The 25,747-nt window shown below is 47.0% G+C and overlaps 4 protein-coding genes across 4 annotated transcripts; 3 read left to right on the top strand and 1 right to left on the bottom strand.

The window, feature by feature from the left end:
• Nucleotides 1-1,011: 1,011 nt before the first annotated feature.
• LOC121590424 (vegetative cell wall protein gp1-like) lies at nt 1,012-1,452 on the bottom strand. The gene has a single exon (XM_041910095.1). The coding sequence runs from the start codon at nt 1,450-1,452 to the stop codon at nt 1,012-1,014; it is 441 nt and encodes a 146-aa protein (XP_041766029.1).
• A 6,958-nt stretch (nt 1,453-8,410) lies between these two features.
• Nucleotides 8,411-13,258, top strand: LOC121589556. The gene is made up of 6 exons (XM_041908553.1): nt 8,411-9,119; nt 11,473-11,594; nt 11,707-11,828; nt 11,972-12,321; nt 12,482-12,702; nt 12,825-13,258. The coding sequence occupies exons 1-6, from the start codon at nt 8,862-8,864 to the stop codon at nt 13,063-13,065; spliced, it is 1,314 nt and encodes a 437-aa protein (XP_041764487.1). The 5' UTR covers nt 8,411-8,861; the 3' UTR covers nt 13,066-13,258.
• A 6,594-nt stretch (nt 13,259-19,852) lies between these two features.
• On the top strand, nt 19,853-21,803 carry LOC121590337. The gene is made up of 2 exons (XM_041909910.1): nt 19,853-20,228; nt 20,301-21,803. The coding sequence occupies exons 1-2, from the start codon at nt 20,053-20,055 to the stop codon at nt 21,445-21,447; spliced, it is 1,323 nt and encodes a 440-aa protein (XP_041765844.1). The 5' UTR covers nt 19,853-20,052; the 3' UTR covers nt 21,448-21,803.
• A 1,376-nt stretch (nt 21,804-23,179) lies between these two features.
• Nucleotides 23,180-25,060, top strand: LOC121589052 (cytochrome P450 4C1-like). Its single transcript, XM_041907620.1, has 3 exons — nt 23,180-23,901; nt 23,990-24,116; nt 24,186-25,060. Exons 1-3 carry the CDS (start codon nt 23,291-23,293, stop codon nt 24,957-24,959), a joined length of 1,512 nt encoding a protein of 503 aa, XP_041763554.1. The 5' UTR covers nt 23,180-23,290; the 3' UTR covers nt 24,960-25,060.
• The last annotated feature ends 687 nt before the right edge of the window (nt 25,061-25,747 follow it).

Below are 25,747 nucleotides of genomic sequence, written 5' to 3'. Positions count from 1 at the left end.
ACGTTTACATCGATGAAATTTTGGAAATAGCTCAGGAAACTTCGATGACTACTAATACTCATTCCTATCTATACACCAATCACATTTCCAGTATCACAGTGAGGGATGTAAAATGGCAAGTATTTACGTAGCAGTACGAACGTACAAAAAACACATCCCTCACATCAAAACAACTTGTTTTGTTGTGAAAACTCCCCCAGCTGGCCCAATAATTACCTCTAACTCGTCCAACTGCGTTTGTTGCCGCAAATACGAGCTATCCACACGTCCACCATCAATCCGTATAAACACCGGCAGGACCGGAAATAGTACGTACAAATTAAATAAACATGTTGACCGGGAAACTGCGCGTGGGCTGATCAAGTTCGCGGAAGTACGAGTGACATCAACTAATTGGCATTATTTACGGGCTGCTCCTTAACTGGTCCAAGGAGTCGATCACAAACAAGACGAAACTGCTATACGGCGTCCTACCCTATACACACACACACACACACACACATACTATACAATGTACCGATAAGTAGTTAAGTAGAACCCGCCCGCTTAGTACAGCGTACACTGCACTGTACGTGCGAGTGTGTAATAGTACCGCCCGGGAGTTAGTAAATAAATATCCCAAGAATGTACTGCCCGCCCCGAAACGCTTCCCGTGTTTGCCGTGAACGCTAAGATTAGAAATTCGCCCGAAACCTACTCGAGGTTACAACCTCGCCCATTCGGGTCAACGCACAAATTCAGCGCAAACTCACGATCAATCCACTCTAACGACCGGAAGCTAATGAGTGTACGTGCTGCTTCTCGGAAACCGTCCAGACCAGACTGCGGAGTCTCCGAGCTGGACTGCAAGAAAGCCCCCTCAAGGTGCATCCAGCGCGAACAAGCGTCCACAGTGTCCGCCATCGGGTCGAAAGAAAAGAAAGCAAGCACGAAACGTAGCTACGACTTCATACGTCAGTTGATATATTTCCGTTCACTTCATTTGTACACGGCTCGTACCGGACCTTTGGTTCAGTAGGGCTGGGGTGGCGGATAGTCTGGGATGATCGGTACATTGCCCTGGCGCTGGTTGTCGACGAATACCTCAATGTTGACCAGCGTTCCGGCCGGGTTCGGTTCGTTTGCGGGGAAGACCACGTCCGCGTCGGTCGGCAGCACGTCACGTTTCAGCTGGTTCGGGCTGTAGGGCTGTGGTGGCGGCTGCTCCGGATCCGGTCCCGGACCGGGCGGTGGTGGTGGCGGCGGCGGCGGCCCGGGCGGTCCCGGTGGACGAACCTCACCGTCCGGGCTTTCCACGTTGACTCGAATGCTAATCAGCGGGTTGGCGACGGCCACCGCTGCCAGCATGGCCAGCACGATAAGGAAGCGCATCTTTTGTCTGGTTTGCTTGCACACTGCTCGTTGCACACGGTTACTGCTGCGATTGGAATGGTTGTAGTAAGTGTTGACCATTCCGAGCGGACGAGCGACCTTTTATACTATACATTTGTCCACTCGAAGCAGAGTTTACAGAGCCAGTGCCGAAAACAATCGAATAAAGTTATCGCTCATCCGCTTATTCCGTCTAGTCTACCTGGTTGCCCATCTTCAATCAACATCGTACATGTGTATGCGTGTGTGTGTGTGTGTTTACTATCTTTGGCGGTAATAGATCAAACTCGCCTGAACGATACGGTCAGTATGGGTTTACGATCAAAAAACCCAATCAGTTGTTCCGCTATCATTTCGCCCTATCTTGATTACCGCTGTCCTGTCATCATTAGCTAATTAAACGGACTGTTTCTGCCATATCTGCAAACCGTTAGCATGGTTAGCTCACTCATCCGTCTGATGTTTGGGAGCTAAATTTAGCTAACAATAAACTCACATTTCCGATGCGCTTAATTGTACCCAAACCAATACACACGCTGTGGTTTACGATCAGAATTGTGTAATGCTGTTTCATATCTCTGTTGCATTCAACTGATGGTAACAAATGCTTCTGCAAGCTGCCTAACACACGCTCCTCTGGTCGAAGATCTTCAATTCATTTTTTTCTATTAGTTTTGGCACGAGTATCGCATGTATCAAACTTAAACTTACTCTTTTCGCCACTAAGCAACTGGCTGAATTTAATTTCTAATGCATTTCAATGCCCTCAATAATGATACGCTTTATAAGAGTTTGTAACTAATCGAACAAAGCCACGTACTGGAGGGCAAACAACCACAACTCCCCTATTACTACATTACCCTATACATTCCAAACCCTCCCTCCTACCCTCCAGAAGACTAATGAACGTAACGCTTCCTACCATGTAGTGTGAGCCAAATTAATGTCAACATTCATTTTCCCCAAACTCATCGGACCACAATCCTCTCCCACTATCTATCCTCCGCTCTAACACCGTGAGGGCAGAAGGTGATTAAAGTACAAAAATCCTTCCTCCACACTGGTTTAAAAACCACTGTCTGTGTGTTTATGTGTCTCTGTATGTGTGTATGTGTGTATTTGCGTGTGTGTAAGAGAATTCAGTCTCCAGCGAGATTCTTTCTAATTTACATGTATGATGAAAGCAATACACTTTACACTCAACGTGTGCATCGACCGGTGAATGTCAACGAAGCTCATTGACATTATAGAGAAGGTACACATCGGTGTAAGCTTGTGTGTTTGTGTGTGTGATAGAGAGAGAGAGAGAGGATATACATTTGGCAAAAGGACGCTGGACACGTGTGGTACCTTGTCAACGTGTGGGCTACGCCTTGAACCCAACCATTTACCAGCGAAAACAGAACAGCTTCGTTTGGGGGGAAGGCTTCAGTTTCGTTTATACTTCTCATTAGGAACGGTAAGCACATGCACATGGAAACCACCCGAACCCCTCCTGTGCTACCCCGGTGCGGTAGTTGTTTGATACTGTAAATGGTTTTAAGATGTATTCAAATCATCCGTTTGTAGTTTTTAGTTATACTTAACCCCAAACCTAGGTCGTCCTTTTCAACCGCTTCTCTGAACACTGCTAGGAAATTGGGCACATTTTGTCTATTGCTATAGCGAAACATGTTTTGACTCAGTGTCAAAGCTTGTCGTTTTTATTATTTTTTAGTTTTTCATTACACTCTAATTAATTGCAACCGGTTGAATGCTTCGGCACACAGCATGAAAAGAATTGCCACATCCGTCAACGCGGTTTGAGCGAAACTATTCTCACAGGAGCACTCACGGAATGTTTCAGGCTCACCCTCAAAGGCACGGGCGTACGCTCAGGAAGCAGCTAGCCAATCTGCAACGACTTCTTCTGTGCTTGATGTTCCATTGTTCAGACAGATTAATGACAAAGCTTATGATGAAGCTGACAAACGTCCACCTACCAGAGTGTCTCATCTTGCAGACGCGTTGATCTTCACTCGGCATCACCACCGGATGCTGTGAGCCATCCGTTGGGGCAACCGTGCGCCGGCAACAGTCAAGCCACAGCTACAGTGTAATCAACCAATGGTTATGATGATGAAGTAGTCCCGGAGGAAATTTACCGACATTGCTGCTGCTGCTACAGCTCCGGTACACTGTGTGGCACTCGTACGAAGCATATGGTAAGATCAAACGCAGAATGGTGCACTCGAGCCGCGATAGGGGAAGTAAATCATCATCATCAATCGTATCGAAAAGGGCAACCAACCCACGATAGGAAAGACGTGGAATTATTAGATGTGCAAGCTGTTGAGGCTTTTTTTTAAGCTAACGAACAAATATAAACTAAATATTTACATATTCTTCTTGCCACAACAATGTTTTCCTGGTTCTGATTAAATACCTCTACGTAACAGGGTATTTTACTAAAGAAGTTTTTGGGTAATCACATCAGAAGCATCTAAATACTTATTCTTTTTCTTCTGTTCCTTTTTCTTTTTTTCTTTTTCTTCTTTTTCTTCTTTTTCTTCTTCTTATTCTTCTTTTTCTTTTTCTTCTTCTTCTTCTTCTTTGGCGAAATAACCATTGTCGATCAAGGCCTGTCTGTACGGCACAAAAGGCCCACAGCAGGGTACCAAGTCCTACGTATGGGGGCACTGTCCATTTGGGGCTTGAACCCATGACGGGCATGTTGTTAAATCATGCAAGTTAGGCAGTTTGCCACAAAACCGGTCAGCTATCGATCTAACTACTAGTAGACTTTTTTAAGGTTTTACACGTAGCTAACGTGGTAAATGTAACAAATCTATAAATGATTGACTTCAAAGTCTCTAATAAGTTGTTCTAAAAAAGCTCTCATTACTACTGCCAGTTAATAAGCTGTCAATTAGTAAATTTCATAAGGTATAATCATGATTTACTTTCCTTGAGTTAGTTTAAATATATTCGTAACTTTTCATTCATTTGATTATTCTGCAATTGAGAAAAATATTGCTGGTTTCTCAGTGTGCAACGATGGAAGCTCCAGAAGAAAAAACATTTTTTCGTATATTTTTCTTAAGCTTAACTTAAAAATAAATTATACTATAAGCTGAATTCAGTAGCAGCTTTCCCCCTGCAAGCACTTGCTTCAACTCCCACAAACCAACTTCATATAACGAAGCACTTTTCTTGGTAACGCACCGAGTATAGCCGCCCTCAAGTGACTCGTTTCAGTATTACGTTGTGTGCATAAATATTAAGCTCACCGTTTCGCTCGACAAAGGCCACCGCCCGTAAATGTACCCAGTGGAGAGTGTTTCTCTCTAAAACTGTCGCTCCCTTTTCTGAAAAAAAAAACGCGAGCATCATTTACCAACGAGTAAAGCCCTTTTCACACCCGCAACCTACAGCGAACGGCATTCGTATGGGCAGCACTGGCACTGCCACTGATTCTGCCCATCCCGCCAAGCGGTACGATAAGATCGATAAACTACAAGTACTGAAAAGTGTTGAACGAAACCGTTCGCCTGGCCAAACGGGGAAGAAGAACACATAAAAAAACACCACCCCAGCCGCTGTGCACCAATGGCATGCGCCGGGTTACTGCGGCACACAGACATCAACGGGCGATCATTTTCTCGCGGCTTAATCATCCAACTCGTTCGCCAAGCCCGTAAGCCGCAGCGCATTAACTTCAAACCCCGGGGTGCAGTGCTTTCATTTTGTGGAACCGGCCCCACCCCAGCCCCCCGGCCGTCGCCCACGAGTGGTTCCGGAAGATTGCAACAGCTTTGCATTTGATCGTTTGCAAACACTTAAGCCCCCGCCGAGCATGGGGATGGTGAGCATCGAAACAAAAGATACAAACTTTTAGGCAGGCAACGGCAGCAGCAGCAAAGACATCCTCCACTTTAATGGGGCGGCAAGCGGATGCCTCACCGCCGCAGGGAATTTTGTGCCATGTGCGAACGGGTATGCGAACCGCACGAAAAGTAACTTTTCCCTATTCCCGCGCGAGCTGCGGTCCTGAGACGCTGCGCAAAAGCAATTGCAATTCACCGGAGAAATCAGTGTCTCTTCGCTGTAGCTTGTGCGCGCGCTCTCTCACTCTCTCCATATATCTATCTCTCTCTCTCTACAAGCAAAGGTGAGGCCAACTGCTGCCAACTTGCTTCCTGTGCAAAAACACCGGCCACACGATATCTGACGGCTATCCTACCCGCATCGCATCTTAATGCAACAGGACCAGAGCGAATGGGTTAGAATGCACAACGCTGTACGAGCGCTTCAAGCGTACTTCAGACCAATTCACCTTCAAAGACGCTGTCTGCCTTCAAGGATGGAGTGAGTTTTCGTTGTTTTTTTTTTGCCTATCCCGACGTACAGGAAACAAGGTGAAAAGCCAAAACCACAGAACCACCCGGACGGGTGCTAGCTTCCCAACAAACCCACCAGCACGCTCTGACCTTCTGTGCCATCCGTAACGGCAAGTGTCCAGAACCATCGCTCAGAACCGTTTCGCTTTCGACGCTACAATGTCTAGGGGGAGCGGACGGTGGGGGGGGGGCTGTTGGCACTTCTGCTAAGCCAGCTGGCCAATTCACTGCAGAAGTAGTATGCGCACACCGACGCTTGCCATACAGACGCCCACGCCCAACGCCAGCCGAGAAAGCCAGCCACGGAAATATAATTAATAATGTGTCATAAAGTTGGGTACGAGCGAAATTACAAAATCATCGGAGAGCATTTTAATGGGGCTTCTGGTTGGCTCAGCCCGGCATCAGAGAACGGGACCGTCACGAGTTCAACACCTTGTACAACATACTGTTGTGCCCATGCCTCTAAAACCTGCCTTAAGGAACGGCAGGCACAAACTTTCCGGCACCTTGAAACTTCTTCGGCGACAGTGAAATGCAACGCACCGGGATGCAACGCACTGTCCACTGTGGGAGAAGAGGCTCCCCCTTTCCGGCAACTGTCGGGGGTAATCAAATTCCTCTTCCAGCTGTGCACTGTATGGGGCTAACTTTCGCACTTCCGAAAGTGCCGGTGGACCGTTCACGCCAATGCCCCGGGATCCGGGTTTTGGCTGTGGACAGATGTCTCGTGCTGTATGACACATTTAATCAACGGCTTTCTGAGTAGCAAGAGGGTAAAGAGAAGGGAAACGCTTTGACCATGTTCCGTGGGTGGAGTTCGCTCGTTGCAGACACATAGTGGACGGACACAGGGCGTGCCAAATGTTCCGCCGGCAAGATGCACGGTACCCTAAATGGAACGTCCTTGATTCGATTTGTTCCTCGAGTGGTCGCGGTACAGGTGTGTACAGCACAAATACTGCCATTTAATTTAGCACAATCAGTCACCAACCCAGGAACCCACGGCCGCGGTGACAGGCGTAGAAGGAAGCTGCCGATGAGCCTGGTGATGGTAAACGGAGGCGTCAGTCAAACCGAGCCGAACGTAGCAAACACGTGTTAAGCGCAGAAACACACACTTCAAAGTGGATCGATCCGGCTGAGTGTTGTGGTGAGGACGGTTGTCTTAATTGATAGTCGTAAAAGCATGCGGTAGAAAACCGACCATTCATTATTAGCATATCGGCACAATGGCTCTATTTGAAATATTATAATTGACAGGTTTATCAACCGTAAACTACCTGCTGCTGCAGGTGATTAGAAAGTTGTGCATTTAATTTAAACAACAATTAACGATTAGACTCTTCTAATTATTATTATTTATTTGGCGAGACTTTTTGGCGAGATTTGGCTGGCGAGACTGCACCATTACGATACAAACTGTAAGCCTTACATTTCGGACCAATCGTACCGAAAATACCCATAAAGGTCCAAGGACTTAAATAGGCTAGTTTCTCCAAGACTGTTTTAAAATGTTGTTCAACCATCGGCAGGCTTTATTTGTTAGGTATAGGTCGTTTCTATAAACACAGTACCATCATGTCATCATCCATTGTGACGTCATCATGCCACAAAGTTCTTTTTAATAAAGCGACAAGCTCCTTTGAGCTCGGTGCCTCAAGCCACCAGCTTAGTCCGCTCTATGGATGATCCACCTCTGCACGGCCTAAACACCTGTTAACTATTAATCGCCATTTGAAATGTTTTTGTTTTCCTTCGTGTCATTGTTTTCGACCTGTTTCAGTAGTTGACCACACGCAAACAATGTGGCTTTAAATTCAGCCTTTCTTCCTTTACTGTTCAAACTACCCCCACAGCAGTGAACTTAATTACGTTAAGTTCATTAATGATGTGTTTACCCCGAAAGGCAATACCGTCCCGGTACGTACGCACCCGGTTCGCTGTTTCGCGCTTCGTTGCGAACCTATTTGCTCGCACCGTCGTGAGAGCGGCAGAGCATACCGTTAGGCGTATTAGAAATCCACACATTTGACAACCCCGTTCAACCCCTTCTAACGAACGTTCCGCGTATTGATGGCATCGTACCAATACACGCACCGTGCGCATTCACGCATTCACATGAGCTATCCGACCCGGCTGTTTGGTGATTGTGGTACGGGGGGCTCGCGTTTAATAGGGGTGTGGGAAAAGGTTCAATGTCAAAGCCAATTCGATCTAGCGATCATTCAACGAAACCCATCATCATCATCATTATCATACCGTTCAAGTGGGTGTGCGTGTATGTTTGTGTGCGTTTTGAGGAACGACGTGTTCGTGTTGCTAATGATGCGCTTAGACAAACCGCTCAGCATCCAGCACGGTGCGTCAATTCGAAGCATACCGTGGCTCATGCAAGAAATGCGTAATATGGGTTGGAATTTATTCGGTAAAATGCTTTACATTTCAACAACAATTTATTGTATTGTTATTAAAGCCTTTTCTATATGGAACGACTTTTCTTCAAGAAAAAAGGAGAAGCATAAGTTAAATGTTAATTTTGAAATTATGTTTTAAAGATAGAAATCAAAAATATATATTTCCACACACCCTGTCCATGTCCATTCGCGCCATCATCGTGCGCATCTCGCCGAGCGGGCTACCGACGGTGCTAACAATCACAGCGATACATTAGTCCACTGTCGGCTCGGTCACGGAACGCACGCGCCCCGGGCAACCACACACCGATCACCCGAAACCCGTACCGAAGATTGGACGCGTGCGCGAAGTCGTCGTGCTGCAGCAATCCGTTCCATTCCTTCCCGAAAGTTGACAAGCCGCGCACCGGGCCGCCCCATTGCGCATAGCGTCACGCGACCGCGTGTTTTGATTTCTAGCTCGCCAACTTTTTGCCAACTGATAAACACACCCTTTGCTTTGGCAATCGCGGGACCAAGTTCCCAGTGGTGTTTGCTGTGTGTTTGCGTGTGTGTGTTTGTTTGTGTGGTGTTTGTGCAAAGTGAAGATAGGCGCTTCCCCCACTGCGCTGTGTTGAACGGAACGCAACACAACGGATCGTTCACGCATTGTTTTATCAGCAGCTGCCTGTCTTATATCAGTGCCGGGGCAGATATGAATGATACAACGCACAAGGAAGCGTACGTGCGGGATGTGCTGATACCGGGGATGGTGGCACGCGGCCAGCTTTCATTCACCGAGCCGGTTCCGGCAGGCGTTAAGACGCTGCTCAAATCGGTCGAAGTTAAGCCGCTCGTCACCAATGGATTCATGCTGACGATACCGTTCGTGGTAACCGTGGTGCTGGAGCGGGAAGGCTCTGCGCTGGGCAAGGAAGCCCCGGAACCGGAAACACTGCATCTGATAGTGAAGGTAAGTGTGGAGAGATAGGCGGAACCACTCGACTCGGCACTTTGCCTGCAAGTTCTAGCCAATTCAAGCACACTTTAATCTTCCACTGCAACCTTGTGTCCCCAAGCATGCAATGATGGTGCGATTTTTCGCCCGATCAAACGATGATAGCGTCATTGTGCCGCCGTGTTGGTGTGCAACTCGTCCAATTTTGTGTCCAGCTGTGAGCAGTGGAACAGGAGAGCGATATCTCGCGGCACTTCACAAGTTGAGACGATAAACGATATTTGTCTATTCAAAACAATACTAAATTGCTTCCCCTTTTTTATTACCATTGCTGTTCTTCTTTTTTCACTTGGCATAACGATTCCGACCATCGTACAGGCTTGCTAGACATATTTGATCAATCCAGATAGCCATCGTTTGCCATTGGATCCGAACAATTGCCATTGGAATGCTAAATGTTGTTTGTTGATTGGTTTATATTTCTTAGCCTGTTAAAGTTTAGTAAAAAAATGAAATTAATTGCTTTTAAAATGGTAATTCTTGTTCTAAATTCCTTTGGCGGTAGGTTTAACTGTTGCTTTGCACTTAAACTAGTAGCAAGGCTATGCGTAGGGCTAGAAGATGAGACTGTATGTTCTAAGTATTATTCTGTATCGTTCAGGCTACTACCGATTCACTAGTGAGATTTTTTAAGTCAAATTTCAAAGCAAGTCCCAAAGTTTCATTGAGACCAATTATGATCTTGAACCATTTTGTTGAACACTTCTTGATAGCTGTTAATGGTATATACCAGCTGTGTCAAACTCATTTCATCAGAGGGCCGCAAGTACAGATTTTCAGTGATTCGCGGGCCGCATAGTTGATAATAAAAAATATACCCCAATATTTATATAGTATATATAGAAAATCATTATTGTTAAACAAATTGACTTTGTATGCTCCTCGCTTCAAATCTGGAATCGTTTCTTATTTCAAAATTTGCTCTTTTTTATTTATAAAAAAAGTTTAATGTACTTTTAACGTCACATGCAATTTCTTTTATCCTTATTATTAAAAAATGAAAATCAAAATATTCATTAGTCGCGTTCTCAAACGGCAGGTCTGTTAGAAAATATCGCTCAACCACACTTTTTCACTGAGGTAGGGGAAGTCTAGCAGCCTGTTGCGTATCTTTTTCAAGGAATCCAAGCTATCCATCGCTGGATGAATTACAAAAATATTGTCCTGCAATTTTTCGGTAGATCAAGAGAAAAATTGTAATATAACGTGTTTAAACATTACTTTTCACAAATTTCCAAGTTCCAAGTGGTGGTATATTCATTTCTTATAACAAAAACTTGTATTATACGAAACATTTTGGTAAATTACGATAATTTTATATGACGAAGATTCGTGGTGTGTGATCCCACAAAGGTCGGCAAATATTTTTTGGCAGTTGAAGCGTCTTGAATGATTCGCAAATTGAGGAATGGACTTTGTGAGCTAATCTATTAATAAGCTATGTATTGCAGGGCTTCGGCATTTCGATTATTTCAATCCTTAATCCATTCTGCACAGAATTATGCTAACATTCAGAATTTAATCGAAACATAATACGACTGAGGTTGCATTCGATATAATGTTTCTTAAGGGTTTCGGTTGTTCCTTACGTACGTTACCTTACGTTCCTTACACCTGGTATATACCATTCTGAGAATGAACAGTTTCTATTTTGGAGGTACATACGAGTATTAGACTAGTACGGCATAGTCCGAACTTTGACGGTCACGAAGTACCACGAATTAAAGTTAGGTAGTCTTTATGTGAGCTGGCGATCAATGATGGCGACATCACCAGCGTAAGCTTAGATCTAGTCATTGGAACCTTTCAGAGTTAATTCCCATGGCGCAGACTAATAGTGCAAGCAGAATACTGTATTCCTTTTCCATCCTCACTTGACACGCCACCTGGCTTAGAGACTTCACGTTGATCATTAGCATAGAAGACAGACAGAAGCTAAGTGTAATTAATGATGGGACAATGGTATATTTATTTACTTCATTTATTACATTGGAAAACTAATAATCCTTGCAAACCTCCAACATACCTACCTCGACGCTACCTTCGACATAGGGCACCTAGTTGGATGTATCCTGCATCGTAAATATTCTTGGAAGCTCTCAATCGCCACTCTCTACAAATCTAATCTATCTTCATTCTGCAAAATAAATCAATCGGATTCCCGTGAATGGTCTAAAATCGAAAGGATTCAATTTTGCGGAGGTGCAAGAAACATATCAGGAATTGAGTCGTCTAAACCGGGGGATTTGATCTGCGTTTCTATCTTTCTTATATATCTCCCCCGTTTCCCATCGCTTCCCACGCCCAGATAACGCCCGATTGCAACAAGGAGATGTACGAGAGCTGTCAATTCGAGACACTGTTCGAGAATGAAATGATCGCTTACACGGAAATCATCCCCGCTCTCGGAAAGGCAGAGCTGTATCCAAGGTAACATTATCTGCCAGACACACACAGACACACAAACAAGCAGTCCGAAGACCGATAAACATCATCATTCCGATGGCGTACCGCTGTCGGTGCCCGTTATTGTCACCTGCAGGTACTATCACTGCGAGCGGAAACCAGCGGAAGCATTAATGGTAATGAGCGATTTTTCCTTTTCCGGCTGGAAAATGGCCCCGATGGTCGTCAACCTGCCAATGGATTACATTATGCTTGCCGGTTTGTAACAGTAGATGTACCGAGTTTTTTTTTCTACCTTTCTTTTCGTTGTTATTTTCCTTTCCATATTGAACCCACCTAACTTTAATTTATTTCGTGTTTTCTTTGGCCCCGTCTGCGTCACATCATATTTTCCACTCCAGTGACCGAGCTGGGGCGCTTTCATGGCGAATGTTACGGCTTGAAGGTGGCGCACCGTCCCCAGTTCGACAGCATGATTGCAAAGTTTAAGGAATCTCGCTACGCCGCCGACATTACGGACCACACGTGGAAAGCGGTCATGACCGTTGCACCGATGCGTGCCATCAAAGCCCTGAAGGAGAGCCGGTTCAAGGGCCTGGTGCCGGCGGACTACCTGGAAAAGCTGGCCCGCCTGTTCCAGGATCCGTGGGAGCACGCGAAGGGTAAGGTGAAGCCGCGCGAACCGCTCGCCGTCATTTGCCATGGCGACTATCTGCGCAACAACATGGCGTTCCGGTACGCAGATGCGAAGGTAAACATCGGCTGGACTGGGCCAAGGTGCCAAGGCTCCCAGCGGCTCCCGAATCCCAAAATTGGGAACCGAACCGAACCCTCTCCCACTAACAAACTGCTCGGAGCCACTTTCATTCAACCGATTTTTACCTATTTTTGGACGTTTTTTCCCCACCCAGAACCCAGCCCGACCCACTCAAGTGATGATGTTTGACTTTCAAACGCTGCGCTACGCATCACCGATGATCGATTATGCTGCCTTCCTTGCCAACTCGACCGGGTACGCCGAGCGGGAGCACCATTTCGATACCATCTTCCGCACCTATCACGGTGCGCTGGTACAGACGGTGGCCACCGTCGTCGGCGTTTCCGAGCCCGCCGATCTGCCACCGTACTTCAGGTGCGTCAATCAAACCGCCATCAACTTGGGTGCGGAACCCCTTTTTCCTTTCATGCTTATCGATCTCTCCTTTTTTTCTATTTGTTGTTACCGCCCAACCCAACGGGGTCCGGCTCGAATAGCTACGAATCATTCCATCGCGAGCTGGCCGAATACTACTCGTACGGCTTCAACATTGCGTCCGCGTTTTTGATGATACTGCACGAACCGATGGAGATATCATTCACCGAAAACATCTTCACCGAGGAGGAATCGGTGGCCGATGCGTGGAAGCGGGGCGGCGAACCACTCGACCGGGAGCTGGCGGCGATGGTGTACGAGATGTACCGGCTCCACTCCCAGTACGGGCTCGATCCGGTGTGATCGGGTTTCCCCTGGGCGGGGCGCGCGGGTCGATGGAAGTGCTGAACAGGCTCACCACAGCAACACGTGCGCGCACCGTTGACTTGTGCGATGGGTTTTAACGTTTTAATTTTGCGCCACGATGGTTATTGGAGGGAATGGTGTATTTGATCAATAGTGATAAAGGTTCTGGTAAGAGCAGCTTCCATTAAGATGCCATCAAGCTTTTCATTTCCAGTATGTGTGTTTTTCCCTTATTGCGATTATTGCATGATTGAATTTCGTGTTATGCAAAACTGTAAAATAGTATTAAAGATCTGGCAACGAGTTCTTCTGAACGTCTGATGTAGCATTTCAGTGAAGTGGATCCCTGACTTCGAGCTAGGTATTTCATTTCATTTATTTGCAATTTATTGCAAAAACCTAAAGACTACACAGCACTATCGAAATAATCGAAGTATAAATTTCCTGGAATAAAGAAATTGCTCTGCAGCTTACCAGTGGCCTCTGCGATACTGGACCGGATAGGCTCTCATGCTGTTCCTAATAAAGACTAATCTTATGGGGTGGGAAGGCCTGTATAGTATCAAGAATCCAAAAAGCCAACTCCTTTGATTTGAGGCACTGATGAAGCAAAAATCGTATCCTTGTTTAGATGTACCCTTTGTTCTTGAAGCAATCAATCTGTTGAACAAGCACATGGCATGTATCATTACTTCCTGACTAATTGGAAAAATGCACACGAATCTAATGTAACAAGAAGGTTTGTTATGTGCGTCTCCGATAATCGAACACAACTAACTTATAATAATTTAATAATTTCAAATGAATGGATTACTCAAAACTCAGAACACGAATGTCCCGAAATGCAAACTAAAACCATCTCCCTCTATTTCATCCCACGTCCTCATGAATTCAGTCATTCATGTTTTCGAAGGAAATATTATAAAATCGCCACAACAAAACACATGTACAATCAATCGTTCTATGCAAATACCTGGAATTACAAACACATTTGCAAGTAAAGCTTCCACAAGCCCTCATCCTAATGAGTTCAATGTGGCCTATGCGCCACGTCGATTTCCCTTGAAGAGCATTAGTGCTACAAAGCCTTCGCCCCAGTCTCCCTAACCAATCCATAACACAATGCAGACAGCAATTAGATGGCATCGGTTCCGATTTCTGCGTCGCTCTGCAAGAACATCGTTCGGCGGTCGGCACTACTAATCCGGGACGAATCTCTTTCAATTAATCCCGTCGTCTGCAGCCACAGCCTGTCGAAAGGCTGATATGATCGCGAGCCGCAACCGTAAGCTACCGTCTCGACAAAACTAGGCTGGCAAAATGGTATATCACACCCAGCAGCAAAGGCCACAGCAAACGTGGTGTCAAATCTTCGCCGGCCGCCGCTGTTCGCCCGCATCGGTGCACTTTCGAAGTGGCCAGCAACCACCACACTCGTGCACCTTCTTACGGCACAGATGCACTCCGCCGGCCGGCTGAAGTGAATCCACTCGCGACCGACCGTTGGCCGCACAATCTCGACGCGGCATGGATTGGGTTTCACTAAACCGCGTGGTAAGAATTGATGACACGCCAGGATCAATGGGTAAGCTGTTCGACAATTTGCTACCGGTGCACGCTGACCACTGGCGCTGGTCGGGCTGGCACCGGGTGTTTCAGGTTTGTGTTTGGATGTGTTTGTCTGTGTGTGTGTGTGTGTGTGTGTGTGTGTGTGTGTGTGTGGGTATGCAATCGTCATCAAGATTGTGCGACATAAATTAATTTATTTCTTTAATGGGGCATGAATTAAATTATGGCACTTTTGTCTAGGTTGCGCAACACACAACAATTGCCGGCCGTGAGTTAAGCCGTCGGCAGCGGAGCCACTGGCAGCCATGGGCGGGTTTCCACCTTTGCACGCAGCTGCTGGCACGGACCAAGTGCCAGTGAAGTGTGCTCACTACGACAACCTCGCTACGAATAGTGCCTCCAATTCGAACCCATGTACGCGCAATGTGCACGACCCGATTTGCCCGACGGTTGGTGCGTTTTTCTCCTGCCATTCCCAACCGTGCCAACCTACCAGCACCTACCCCATCGTCCATTGTACACACAAGTATGCTTACCAATTGTGGGAATATATGAAATGATTTACATTTGTCAAACGATCATCGTTAAACCACCACGACCATCGGTGCACTTGCTTCACGCACCGGCTACCGTTCGCTACATCTCTTCGCACTGCGCGCATTGGTTTTGGAAACGAAACCAATGAAAAGGAAGGGTGCAGCAGCAGTACGGTGGGAGAGGTTTTGTGGTTAACGTTTAAATGTGTGCACCATTGGCTGGAAAGTCCTTACACCGATCGAATTATGATTTCTACAGAAAAAAGTACACGCATTCCTGTGGTGGAGCGAATGTTTGAATTATGTTTTCCGGCGAACTTTAATTTTCAAGTGCAATTGTAGCTATAATTAACGAGAAAGATTAAATGCCATTAATGCTCCTACTTTTGCCATGACATCGTAAAAGTATTCTGTGTAATATTTCGCGCTTGCTGAAACGTTAATCTTTACACAAGCTTCTTCGTACGAGAATTATAACCCAATTTTGATCCAAAGCGACAGAAAAAGAAGAATGTTTAACATGTGATTCCCCACGATTGGTTGCTTCATAATGAAACGTGAAATTGCTGTATAAATTCAATGATCGTATAACGTATTCTTTTAATCCTTCGTCCCGTGGTTTAATAATCTTTTTTTTTTTTAATTTAGTCTCTCCTCTTAATAAATTGCCACGAAAAGCGTCCAAAAACTACTGGAGAACGGTCCATATGAGACTTGAACCCACGACGAGCATCTTTTTAAGTCTTGTGGGTTGACGACTATACTAGAATATCTATTCCAAGGTACCTAAGCACACCACTCACCGTATGCAATCAATTAGAATGTAAACTTGGTAAGAATTACGGTTCATTAGACGTCGATCGTCTTCATTAAGCTGTTAGATTTTACATTAGCTACCGAGAAGCCGCCGGACCTAATTGCTTACAAATTCCAATGGTTATTTTCATGACGCTTCCCCTCGAACTGGTGCCCGCTAATACGAAGATGTAAATTTGTTGCACGTACTTTGCCTTTTTTTTTTGGCGCTAAACTAATTTGCAATCCACTGCCCCCGTATAAGCAAGAAACAAGAAGGAATGTCCCTGCACCTTTCCTGCCACGTTGGGCGAACTGACCGCCGGTCACTTGAAATATATTCACCTCACTATTCTCAAACATTACTAAGACCATCATCATCATCATCATCATGGACATCATGGACATCATCTTTCTCATCAACATCCTTGACGGCGGTTCATTTTTTGGGAAGCATTTTTGTTGCGCACCAGAAAGACGGCACTACTGCAGCGTAATGAATGCCATTGTACCGGTGGATGGTAGGGCGATGGTCCATTATCAGCGCAGACCGCGAACAGGGATGGCTTTTTCGTGGAATCAGCAAGGAATTGCCCTTGGACCCGGGCACCAGTCGGTGGAACGGTTCAGTCGCCAAACGCCGTGTTCATCTTCTTCGTGCCCGCCTTCGCTTTCGTGGGGCGACGAACGGGGAAACGCTCGCGTAACTGTCAAAACCCGCAGACCCACGACACGGGGATACTTAATAAGGCTGCTTCATTATCCCGGCACGCTTTATTGCTGCTTATCACCGCGTACCATTTGCCGGGTTTGCCGAGTGGACGATCAATTATTTTGTTTGGGGAACCGTTCTGACACCTCGACTGGTTCGCAGAAACTACGTTTGGAGCGGTTTGAAAACGAAAAAAAAAAGGTTCAAGGATTCTCTGGATGCTAAGGACCTTCAAACCAACGTTTCGCGTTGCCGAGGAGGGTGTTTCGGAGGATGTGCGAGGTAAAGAAAGAATAGTCATTTTTACACGATCACAATAGGCGCATTAAGTTTGTAGCTGTAGTATTTCTTTTGCGCCGTAAGGTATGCAATTCGCGCTAACTTATAAGAAGGTTTGTTCGTGTCGCTGGATTCGTTAAAAGTTCTTTCTTGAATGAAAGATCATTGACGCACTTTTATATACTTTTTTTGGGTTTTTCCATGTTTCAATAACTACTACTCAACCTGCATAAATTATGAACGAGATAAAAAAGCTTCCTAGTATACCATCTTACAACCGGCACTCGTCTTTTAGATTATGATTGATAAAAATGTCTGTGGATTGTTTTCCTGTAAAATGTTTCATGCTTCATATCCAGACCTTATTATGGTTATGAAAAATAGAACTGCGCACTGTTGAAAACCGACATCCAGAGCCAATTCTTCTGAGTGATTGTCTGCTCTTCTGTTGCAGAACTTCTGCTGCTTCTGGATAAATAAATCCAAATTATCCAAATATTGTTCCAACTACTTGACCGATTCCACTGGAATCTCCCGTTGAAACTTGTGGCCACACTACCTTTGACCTCTTCCTTCACTTTTTTTTGCCAAGTACCTAACTTCAGACAACAAAGGAGTGGTGACTACAGCCAGGTTTCAAAAGGATCTTTTGCCAGATGTGAAAGAATGTCATAAATTCTAGATTGGGTATAAAATAAGAGCTGACTGTTTCAAAGCGTCCACTAGTACAACTGACCCTTGAAGTGTTGAAAATGATAAGATAGACAATCGAAAATTGGTAGGGCCTTCGGACAACATTTTCACAAAATCTGATGGGCTTTGGGGTTATTTATTCATCTCTGCCTTAAATGGTTAGTGCACCACTACAGTCATCATTCTCATCAAACCGAAAAGAATTTGGTTCTTTGCTAATGTACCAAATACCAATTTGGTGAACGGTTGTCTGAAGCTCCCCGTTACTAATTGTACGAAATAAATTACCCATCACCCGACCTCACAAACATTGACACGTCAGCTTCAACACACCGAATATTAGATTAGAGCTCGACGCTCTGCCTCAATTAATCCCAACGCCGAAGATCATTTGACCGACAAAGACTTACGAGCACACCGACACAGAGAGTACCGACAGTTTGTGTTAATTTTGCATCCACTCCACCGGCCGGGTCTCAAAAGCAATCAGTCTATTTATCTAATTCCCAATCGACGAGTGCACTTCGCCACGTGTCGGAAAGCACTCTAATGTTTGTCTTATATCTTTGCCGAGTACGATGCTTGATGCTTGATACGGATGCTTTGCCTACGGTCGCACTATGCTACGGTGGCGTAAGAAAAGTTTCCGTACGGGGAGGCCAATCATGAGCGCCGCCGAAGGAAACGGGAAGGGTAGCTGCAATGGCGCCGGTCAATAGATGTGAGACCCGGTCGGGAGGGTCCGGTGCTGTGCGAATGAAAAACAATTTAGCTTCAATTTGTTAGCACTTGAAATATGCATTCACCCACTCTGTCTCTCTCTCTCTCTCTCTCTCTCTCTCTATCCGTCTATGTCTCTCTTTCCCCGATGCCCAAGCACATAAAGTCACATCTGTTCGTTTGCTGCGAGACACCCCTACTCTCCACTCCGGCAGGGTACAGATCCCCGTAAACCACTTTGCTACGGTCCCGTGCGCCTCCACCGCACTACCGTGTGACTTTGCTCATTGTTCTAGCTCGTAGATTAATCACTTCTTTTCTCACTCCAGCAAAACTTCCTCCACCGCTCTGCTTTCGGTGCGGTTATGATCTGTTCACCGATAGCACTCGAGCAGTCTGATGCTCGATTGCACAGCAGTGTGCTCGAGCTTTTAGCAACACCGAACATCGAAGGTGGCAAACTTATGGTGTCTCCCGGCTTCGCATCCGACCTTACTGCCGTGCCTTCCGCTACTCTGCCACGTCGCAGCAAATCTGCCAGATGCTCGGTTGCTATTTTTATTTATCTTTCTCCTTTGCTTTCATCGTGGGGCCCTCGGATGCTTTCCACCTCGCTCCGTACCGGGATGATGGCAACCCGGCAGTGGAAAAGGCGAAAGATTCTAGCTAATCAAAGAGATAACACAAACGGTACCATAGCGTGTGTGTATGTGTGTGTGTGTGTTGTTCAATCAATTTGAAATATAAATACACTCAACGAAGCATGTTACGCAAAAAAAAATACAATAGGCTGCTGATTTTTGCTTTCCTTCCATCTATTGTTACGGTAACAAATATTTATACTGATGCTACCGAGATATATTATAAAGAAAATAAACACTTAATACGTTGTTCATCGAATGATCATTCATTTCAGTTTGAATGGCAGTTCAACGGTCGAAGGCGCGGTTTCCACTCGCACTCATTAGAAAACAACCCTTATCTATCAACCCCTTACGAGTGAAGCCCACACTACGTGCAAAGTTTGCCCGGCCAGCTCACTGATGGGTAGCGTTATTTATAGCTTGCAGTTTGATTGCCAACAAACTTCGCGCGCTCTCGTTGATTTGATTTGAGCACAAACTCATGCCACATCAGTGGATGAGTCTAACATCGATAAGGAAAGCACACCGTGTCCATTCACAGTGTGTCAGTAAAAAAGGTCAGTTTTTTCTTAAATATCCTCCCGTGCATGTTTCTATGTCGAGTGAAAACCTTTTCAAAAGACTAATAATCATTCAGACACCTACAAATGATCTACTTATAATTCTGAAAAAAATTTATGAACTAAAGGTTGCTTTCTACACCCTTGCTAATCGCCTGAAAGTATGCTAGACTAAAAATTTCGGTTTGAAGTGTATGTGTAAGTGAATTCTAGTACCGCTAGTACCACTAACATGTTGTATACAGCTCTCAAGTGCGTCGTGCAACCAATTTAAACGCATCGTGTGGTCACTGTTTCCCAGCGCAACGAGCCTGTGTCACTACTGGTGTCGTAAGTAAACAGACGACCAATCAGAGCTGATAGAGTTGTTGCAGCGTACATTTGTTTGTTAGCTTATCTCTTCAACACTAAACAGACAGTGATAAGTGAGAACGAATATATCGGTCATATCTGCCCAAACGAAGGATAGTCGCACGATGGAGGCAAAAGTGAACTACATCAAAACACGGCTCGTGCAGCAGGTGCTGACCAGCCACGAATGCTTCCGTGGGATGGAAGTCGTGCGCAGTGACCTGCACACACCGAAGCATCTCGACGGGTTCATGTCCGCCATCCATCAACTGACGCTGACCTTGCGCCACAGTGCAAGTGGGTAGGTTTCTTGGGGGAAGGGACGATTTTTACCCGCGACCCGTCTTACCGTGCAGCTCAATTCTCCGCGCAGGCAAACATCCACCGTTCCGCTGCTGGTGAAGGTGATGAAGGGGGACGAGCTGTTCCGCAGGCAAAACCTTGCCCACGTCCTCTTCCCGAACGAGATCAACATCTACGCGAACGTGCTGCCCCAGTTTGATGCGTTTCTCGCCGAAGCTGGCTCGGAGCTGCGGGCAACGCGCTGGTGCCCCCGGGTGTATCTCAGCACGATGGGCCAGTTCCGCGAGTACAGCGAACTGTTCGAAACGTTCCTCGTGATGGAAAACGTGACACCGCGGGGTTTCCGTACTGGGCCGCGGCTAGATCTGGACGAGGCACATCTGACGCTGATGGTGGAGATTATCGCCCGCTACCACGCTTGCTCGTACGCGCTGCGCATCCAAGACCCGCCCGCCCTGGACCGGCTCGTGGAGCGCATTGTGCCGTTGAATTTCCTGCAGGATGGGAAGGTATTTTTCGAAAGCTACGACGTAGTGTTCCGACTCGCAGCGGAGCGTCTGTTTGCGTACGTTGATGCGGTTCCTGCGGAGCTGGACAGTGAGCGGTTCCGGCAGCACGTGCACACCCTGCGCACCAAGTATGGGCCGAATCAGTCCGAGCTGATGCAGAAATTTCTGCACCGTGATCCCACCTACTCGGTCATCCTGCACGGTGACTACAACCGGAACAATGTACTGTTCCGGTACGACGGCGGGCAACGCCCGGTCGAGGTGCTGATGATCGACTTCCAGGAGAATCGGTACGGATCGCCCGCCCTCGATCTGTCGTTCTTCATGTACATGAACATGACGCCGGAACTGCGCGAACGGTTCTGGGAGGAGCTGCTGCGTCACTACCATCGGCAGCTGGTGGGCACGCTGCGCGAGCTGCTGCACTGTGCAGAGTCGGATCCGCGCCTGGAACCGTACCGCGAGTCTAGCTTTCGCGCACACTTTGATCGCTTTGCGCTGTACGGCGCAATGGTGGCACTCAACTTTATACCGTCGATGATGAGCAGTGAGGAGGAGGTGATCGAAGTAAGCGGTTACTTCGAGCAGGATATACACTGCGAAGGCTTCCGGCGGTGTGCGCTGGCGATGGGAGGTGATGTGGTGAACCGGCGTATAACGGCCGTAATGCGGCACGCTAGCAAAATGGGTTACATGGACGTGATGTGAATGGGGTAAAGTGTGCCACACAGTGCATAAAAGCATAATCCTGAACGTTACGGAGACAAATAATCCTTTTTTAGGCAATAAAAACATTAGTAAGAAAGGAACCAAATGAATGATTGTTTACACAATTTTAAACAGTTTACCACACATAACGTCTTCATAATTGAACAATGGAATTTCTGGACTCTGTGTGTTACTCTTACTTTGTAACGCAAAGAGTATTTTAGCAATTAATAATGGATAAATATTATCCCAAAAAAACGTACTTGTACGTATGTAGTACTTGTGAACATATTTTTTATAACCAACGATTGTCAATTCATAAATAAAGAACGCAAAGTATGCGATGTACAACACACTGGCAAAAACTCGCTTGTATTCGCCTTTCTCCCTTTTTTGCCTATGAAAGTGTTTACAGCTAACAGCAAATAAATGAGCAATGATTGACCTGTGCTGTGCTTCTTTTGCACCATGTCATGCAATTGGCACCAAGCGTCAACACCATACCTTGTACGGTTACTAACTCATCACCTCAAGCAAACGCCCGAAACGAGACATTACCGATGCGTAGACCGAAGCATGTTAAGCCAGACGCAGTTGAGCCAGACGAACGGCAGTAGTTGTCGCGAAAGACACCACAAGACCAATTTGTGCGAAACCACCTCCCACCCGTTTGTTTTTATTCTTGTTTTTCTCTTCAGATTACATCTCCAGGGTGCAAATGTAGAGGTGCTAGACATTCACACATGAACACGGTTCACAACACGTGGGGAATGGCATATTGGACTTCCCCAGACGGGTGTTACATTGCCCCCTTCTCCATTGAAGAGGTTTATGCCTGGCCTACTAGTCAATGCACGCTGCATCACATGGAGCAGTAAACTCTAACCTGAAGTATTAAGCGGGTCAAAGTCGTCTTAAGAGGTGCGTCGAGCTCTGTTAGCCTGTAAAGCCTAAAACGTGTGTTGAACAAATACAAGCTTCAATTTACCAAACGTAAAACATTCTTCGAAAAGGATTTGTACTTACTTTTAGTGAGATTTTTTTTCTTCTTTTCCCGGTATGCTGAACATCAATTCCGTTCGCAGTTGGAGTCAGTCATTGATCAAGGTCAATGTCTAATGTAGCTATTAACTCGTTGTACCCTAAAAAGACAGTGTGTAATGGTGTGTACCCCACTTCAGAGTTCAGTTCAGTCACAGTTCTTGCGCGCACGGCAGCTGCACCCAGCACACACCTCAAGTTCATACGAGATTTGAACACGCGATGAGACATGTTGTTGGTTCGCTCGCACAGCTTAACGATCGTACCACGGGGGGCGCCCCGATGTCGATAGTTTAAAATGAGATTTGTTAAAATTTGCTACACCTCACAACTATGCATACATAGTAACGAAGCTTGATTTGTTTTGCCCAATTACGTTTTGCAAATTACATGATCATGTTGCTATCGTGCATCTGTGCAGTTCCTCTAATTGCTACTATCGACCGCTATCTGTTAGTAACTCTACTCAACGCACTTGGGATAACATGATGCGCCGTCGTCTCCGTTCCTAGTTTACCCCCTCTTAGGTTCCCTGGTGCCTCAGCATCTTGACTGTTCTGAACCCGTCTTACGATGTGCGATTCTACTCCCACCCAGTACGGTACACACTAACCGCGGGTAATTCTACCCGTGGTCGTATAAAAACGAGCTTCTCCGATGGCACAATTTTCAGTTCACCAGCGGTGCTGCAGCTATCCGGAGAGTGTGGAGCCGCAATCGCGTTCGGCACGTGCCTATAGGAGGAATTTAAATAATTTGACGCTCGTTAAACCGTTTATGTGTGTGTTTACCCAACGCCACCATGATAGTGCTTGTGTTTATCGGCGTGTTCGCCCTGGTGTACTACGTTAACTTTCGCCGTACGCGCAAGCGGCTGTACGAGCTGGCCGAACGCATACCGGGCCCGTTCGACTATCCGCTCATCGGCAGCATCCTGCTCACGATCGGCAAATCTCCGCTCGAGCTGGTAACGCACCTGATGGAGCTGATGCATCACCTTCCGTCGCCGATGCGTGCCTGGCTCGGGCCCTTCCTGCTGGTCGTCGTCGATCGGCCGGAAATGGTGCAGGACGTGCTGAGCTCGCCCGACTGCGTGCAGAAACCGTTCATGTACGACTTTTTTCGGCTCAGCAAGGGGCTGTTCGGGGCACCGGCGGACCAGTGGAGGCGGCATCGCAAGCTGCTCAACGCGTCCTTTTCGCCGGCCGCCCTGAAAAGCTTCGTGCCGACGCTTAACGCCAAGGCGGACCAATTTACCCGCGAGCTTGCGGGCCAAGTGTCGGGCGAGTGTTTCGATGTGCATAGGCTGCTGGCCCGCTACACGCTGGTCACCATCTCGTCCACCACGCTCGGGGCGGACCTGAGCGTCGAGAAGCGGGAGGTGCTGGAGGAATACACCAGCAACGCTATACAGTGAGTGTGAGGGCCTGTCGTGGTACGGGTTGCTTGGGTGGACGAAGGATCTAATAGCACCTGTCTGTATGTCCTTTTCGTCCCGCAGAATGTTTACCAACTGCTTTGAGCGTATCTACAAGGCCTGGCTGCATCCGGATTGTGTCTACCGCATGACGGCGGCCTTCCGAGAGGAGGAGGTCCGATTCAAGAGCTTCAAACAGATGTCACGAAAGGTATGGCAGAGGAGAGCAGTTTATAAAAGATACCTTTCATAATAATAATGTTTTTTTTTCTCTCGCAAGATAATAACCATGCGACAGGCCCTGCTGAGCGAGACCAAACCAACGAAGGCCGAATACCAGCAGGACTCCGATCCGGAGGAAAACCAGGAGCTGCCGAAGGCGAAAATCTTCATCGAGCGGCTGGAGGAGATCGCACACGATCCGGCCAACGGCATCGACGAGGACGGCTTCCAGCAGCACATCGATACGATGATGTTCGGTGGCAACGATACGTCCGCCCAGGCCCTCTCCAACACCCTGCTCACGCTCGGCATGTACCCGGACTGGCAGGAGAAGGTGTACCAGGAAATCATGGACGTCGTACCGCACGGTCCAGTCTCGTACGAGGATCTCACCAAGCTGACGCTGCTGGAGATGTTCCTGAAGGAAACGATGCGTCTGCTGCCCATTACGGGCCTGATCGCCCGCACGCCGATGAAAGAGGTGCAGGCGCAGGACGTCACCCTCCCGGTCGGCTGCTTCGTGCTGATTCCCTTCCTGAAGATGCACCGCGACAAAACGATCTGGGGCCCGGACGCGGAAACCTTCAACCCGGACAACTTCCTGCCGGAACGGTGCGCCCAGCGCCATCCGTACGCGTTCATCCCGTTTAGTCAGGGACCGCGGAACTGTATCGGCATGAAGTATGGCTGGCTGTCGATGAAGATCTTGCTGTGCCATGTCGTGCGCCAGTATCGCATCTCGACCGACATCAAGCTGCGCGATATTAAGCTCTCCCTATCGCTGGTGATGAAGCTCAACACGAAACATCTGATACGGTTGGAGCAGCGGTGAATGTGGGGAGGCGATCCCGTTTTTTGTGATATTTGGAGAGAAATATATGCGTCATAATACCTCGTACCAGGCACTCGTGCAATTGGCCAGATCTAAGATCAGAACCTTTTTTTTTTGCTATAATTTCTACACAGTTTATCTCGTTCGATTACATCACAATGAAATTCCATCGGCCGCATACACCCTAGCGATCAACCCTCGGCCCTTTGATTGATAAGCAGCACCACCATTAGGTGCAATTAATTCACACACAACGCATGCTACTGGCGGCACTGTGCGGCCGATCGATGCCCCCTTTGAGTGCTAGGGGGCGGTGCAACCCAACCCCGGTTCTGGTCCTGTACGGCGTGAGAATGCTTCCGCCCTTTTGCAGCAAAGAGGTGTTAATTACGCCAATGCTGCTGCTACTACTACCTGCCACAGTGTGGGTAACGTACTTGACACGCGGCCTGCAATCTGGCCCGCTGCTCGACGATTTTTTCATGATGTAAACATCCCCAATCACTAACGGCACTTACTACATCGTGCGCGGAACGTGCTATCTGTCGTGCGTATTTAATGGGCGAGGAATCGGAGGACTCCACACGCTGACGCCCTAAGCACGCTATTGCACGCGCCGTAGCACACGCAACGTGTTAATCATGCATCGGTACTATTGGAAAATAATTAACCAGCTCGTCCCGACGTTCAATCGGCGGACGCCGTTTAGCCACCTTGGAAACAATGGTAGTCCGTTGCCCCTCTGCAGTTCGGGAGCGAATTCGAACGCGGAACAAGCTCCTTTTATT

Source organism: Anopheles merus, chromosome 2R (genome assembly GCF_017562075.2).
Source record: "Anopheles merus strain MAF chromosome 2R, AmerM5.1, whole genome shotgun sequence".
Taxonomy (NCBI): Eukaryota; Metazoa; Arthropoda; class Insecta; order Diptera; family Culicidae; genus Anopheles; species Anopheles merus.
The sequence above is the reverse complement of the archived record's forward strand: the minus strand, read 5'-3'. Positions and strand labels throughout refer to the sequence as shown.

Excerpts from the sequence above, each read along its gene's own strand:
- LOC121590424 (XM_041910095.1), bottom strand. The coding sequence starts at position 1,452 with ATGGTCAACACTTACTACAACCATTCCAATCGCAGCAGTAACCGTGTG.
- LOC121589556 (XM_041908553.1), top strand. The coding sequence starts at position 8,862 with ATGAATGATACAACGCACAAGGAAGCGTACGTGCGGGATGTGCTGATA. Across the intron at positions 11,829-11,971 it reads GGATTACATTATGCTTGCCG|TGACCGAGCTGGGGCGCTTT; the intron begins GTTTGTAACAGT and ends TTTCCACTCCAG. Across the intron at positions 12,703-12,824 it reads GATCTGCCACCGTACTTCAG|CTACGAATCATTCCATCGCG; the intron begins GTGCGTCAATCA and ends CGGCTCGAATAG.
- LOC121590337 (XM_041909910.1), top strand. The coding sequence starts at position 20,053 with ATGGAGGCAAAAGTGAACTACATCAAAACACGGCTCGTGCAGCAGGTG. Across the intron at positions 20,229-20,300 it reads TTGCGCCACAGTGCAAGTGG|GCAAACATCCACCGTTCCGC; the intron begins GTAGGTTTCTTG and ends TTCTCCGCGCAG.
- LOC121589052 (XM_041907620.1), top strand. The coding sequence starts at position 23,291 with ATGATAGTGCTTGTGTTTATCGGCGTGTTCGCCCTGGTGTACTACGTT. Across the intron at positions 23,902-23,989 it reads TACACCAGCAACGCTATACA|AATGTTTACCAACTGCTTTG; the intron begins GTGAGTGTGAGG and ends TTCGTCCCGCAG. Across the intron at positions 24,117-24,185 it reads TCAAACAGATGTCACGAAAG|ATAATAACCATGCGACAGGC; the intron begins GTATGGCAGAGG and ends TTCTCTCGCAAG.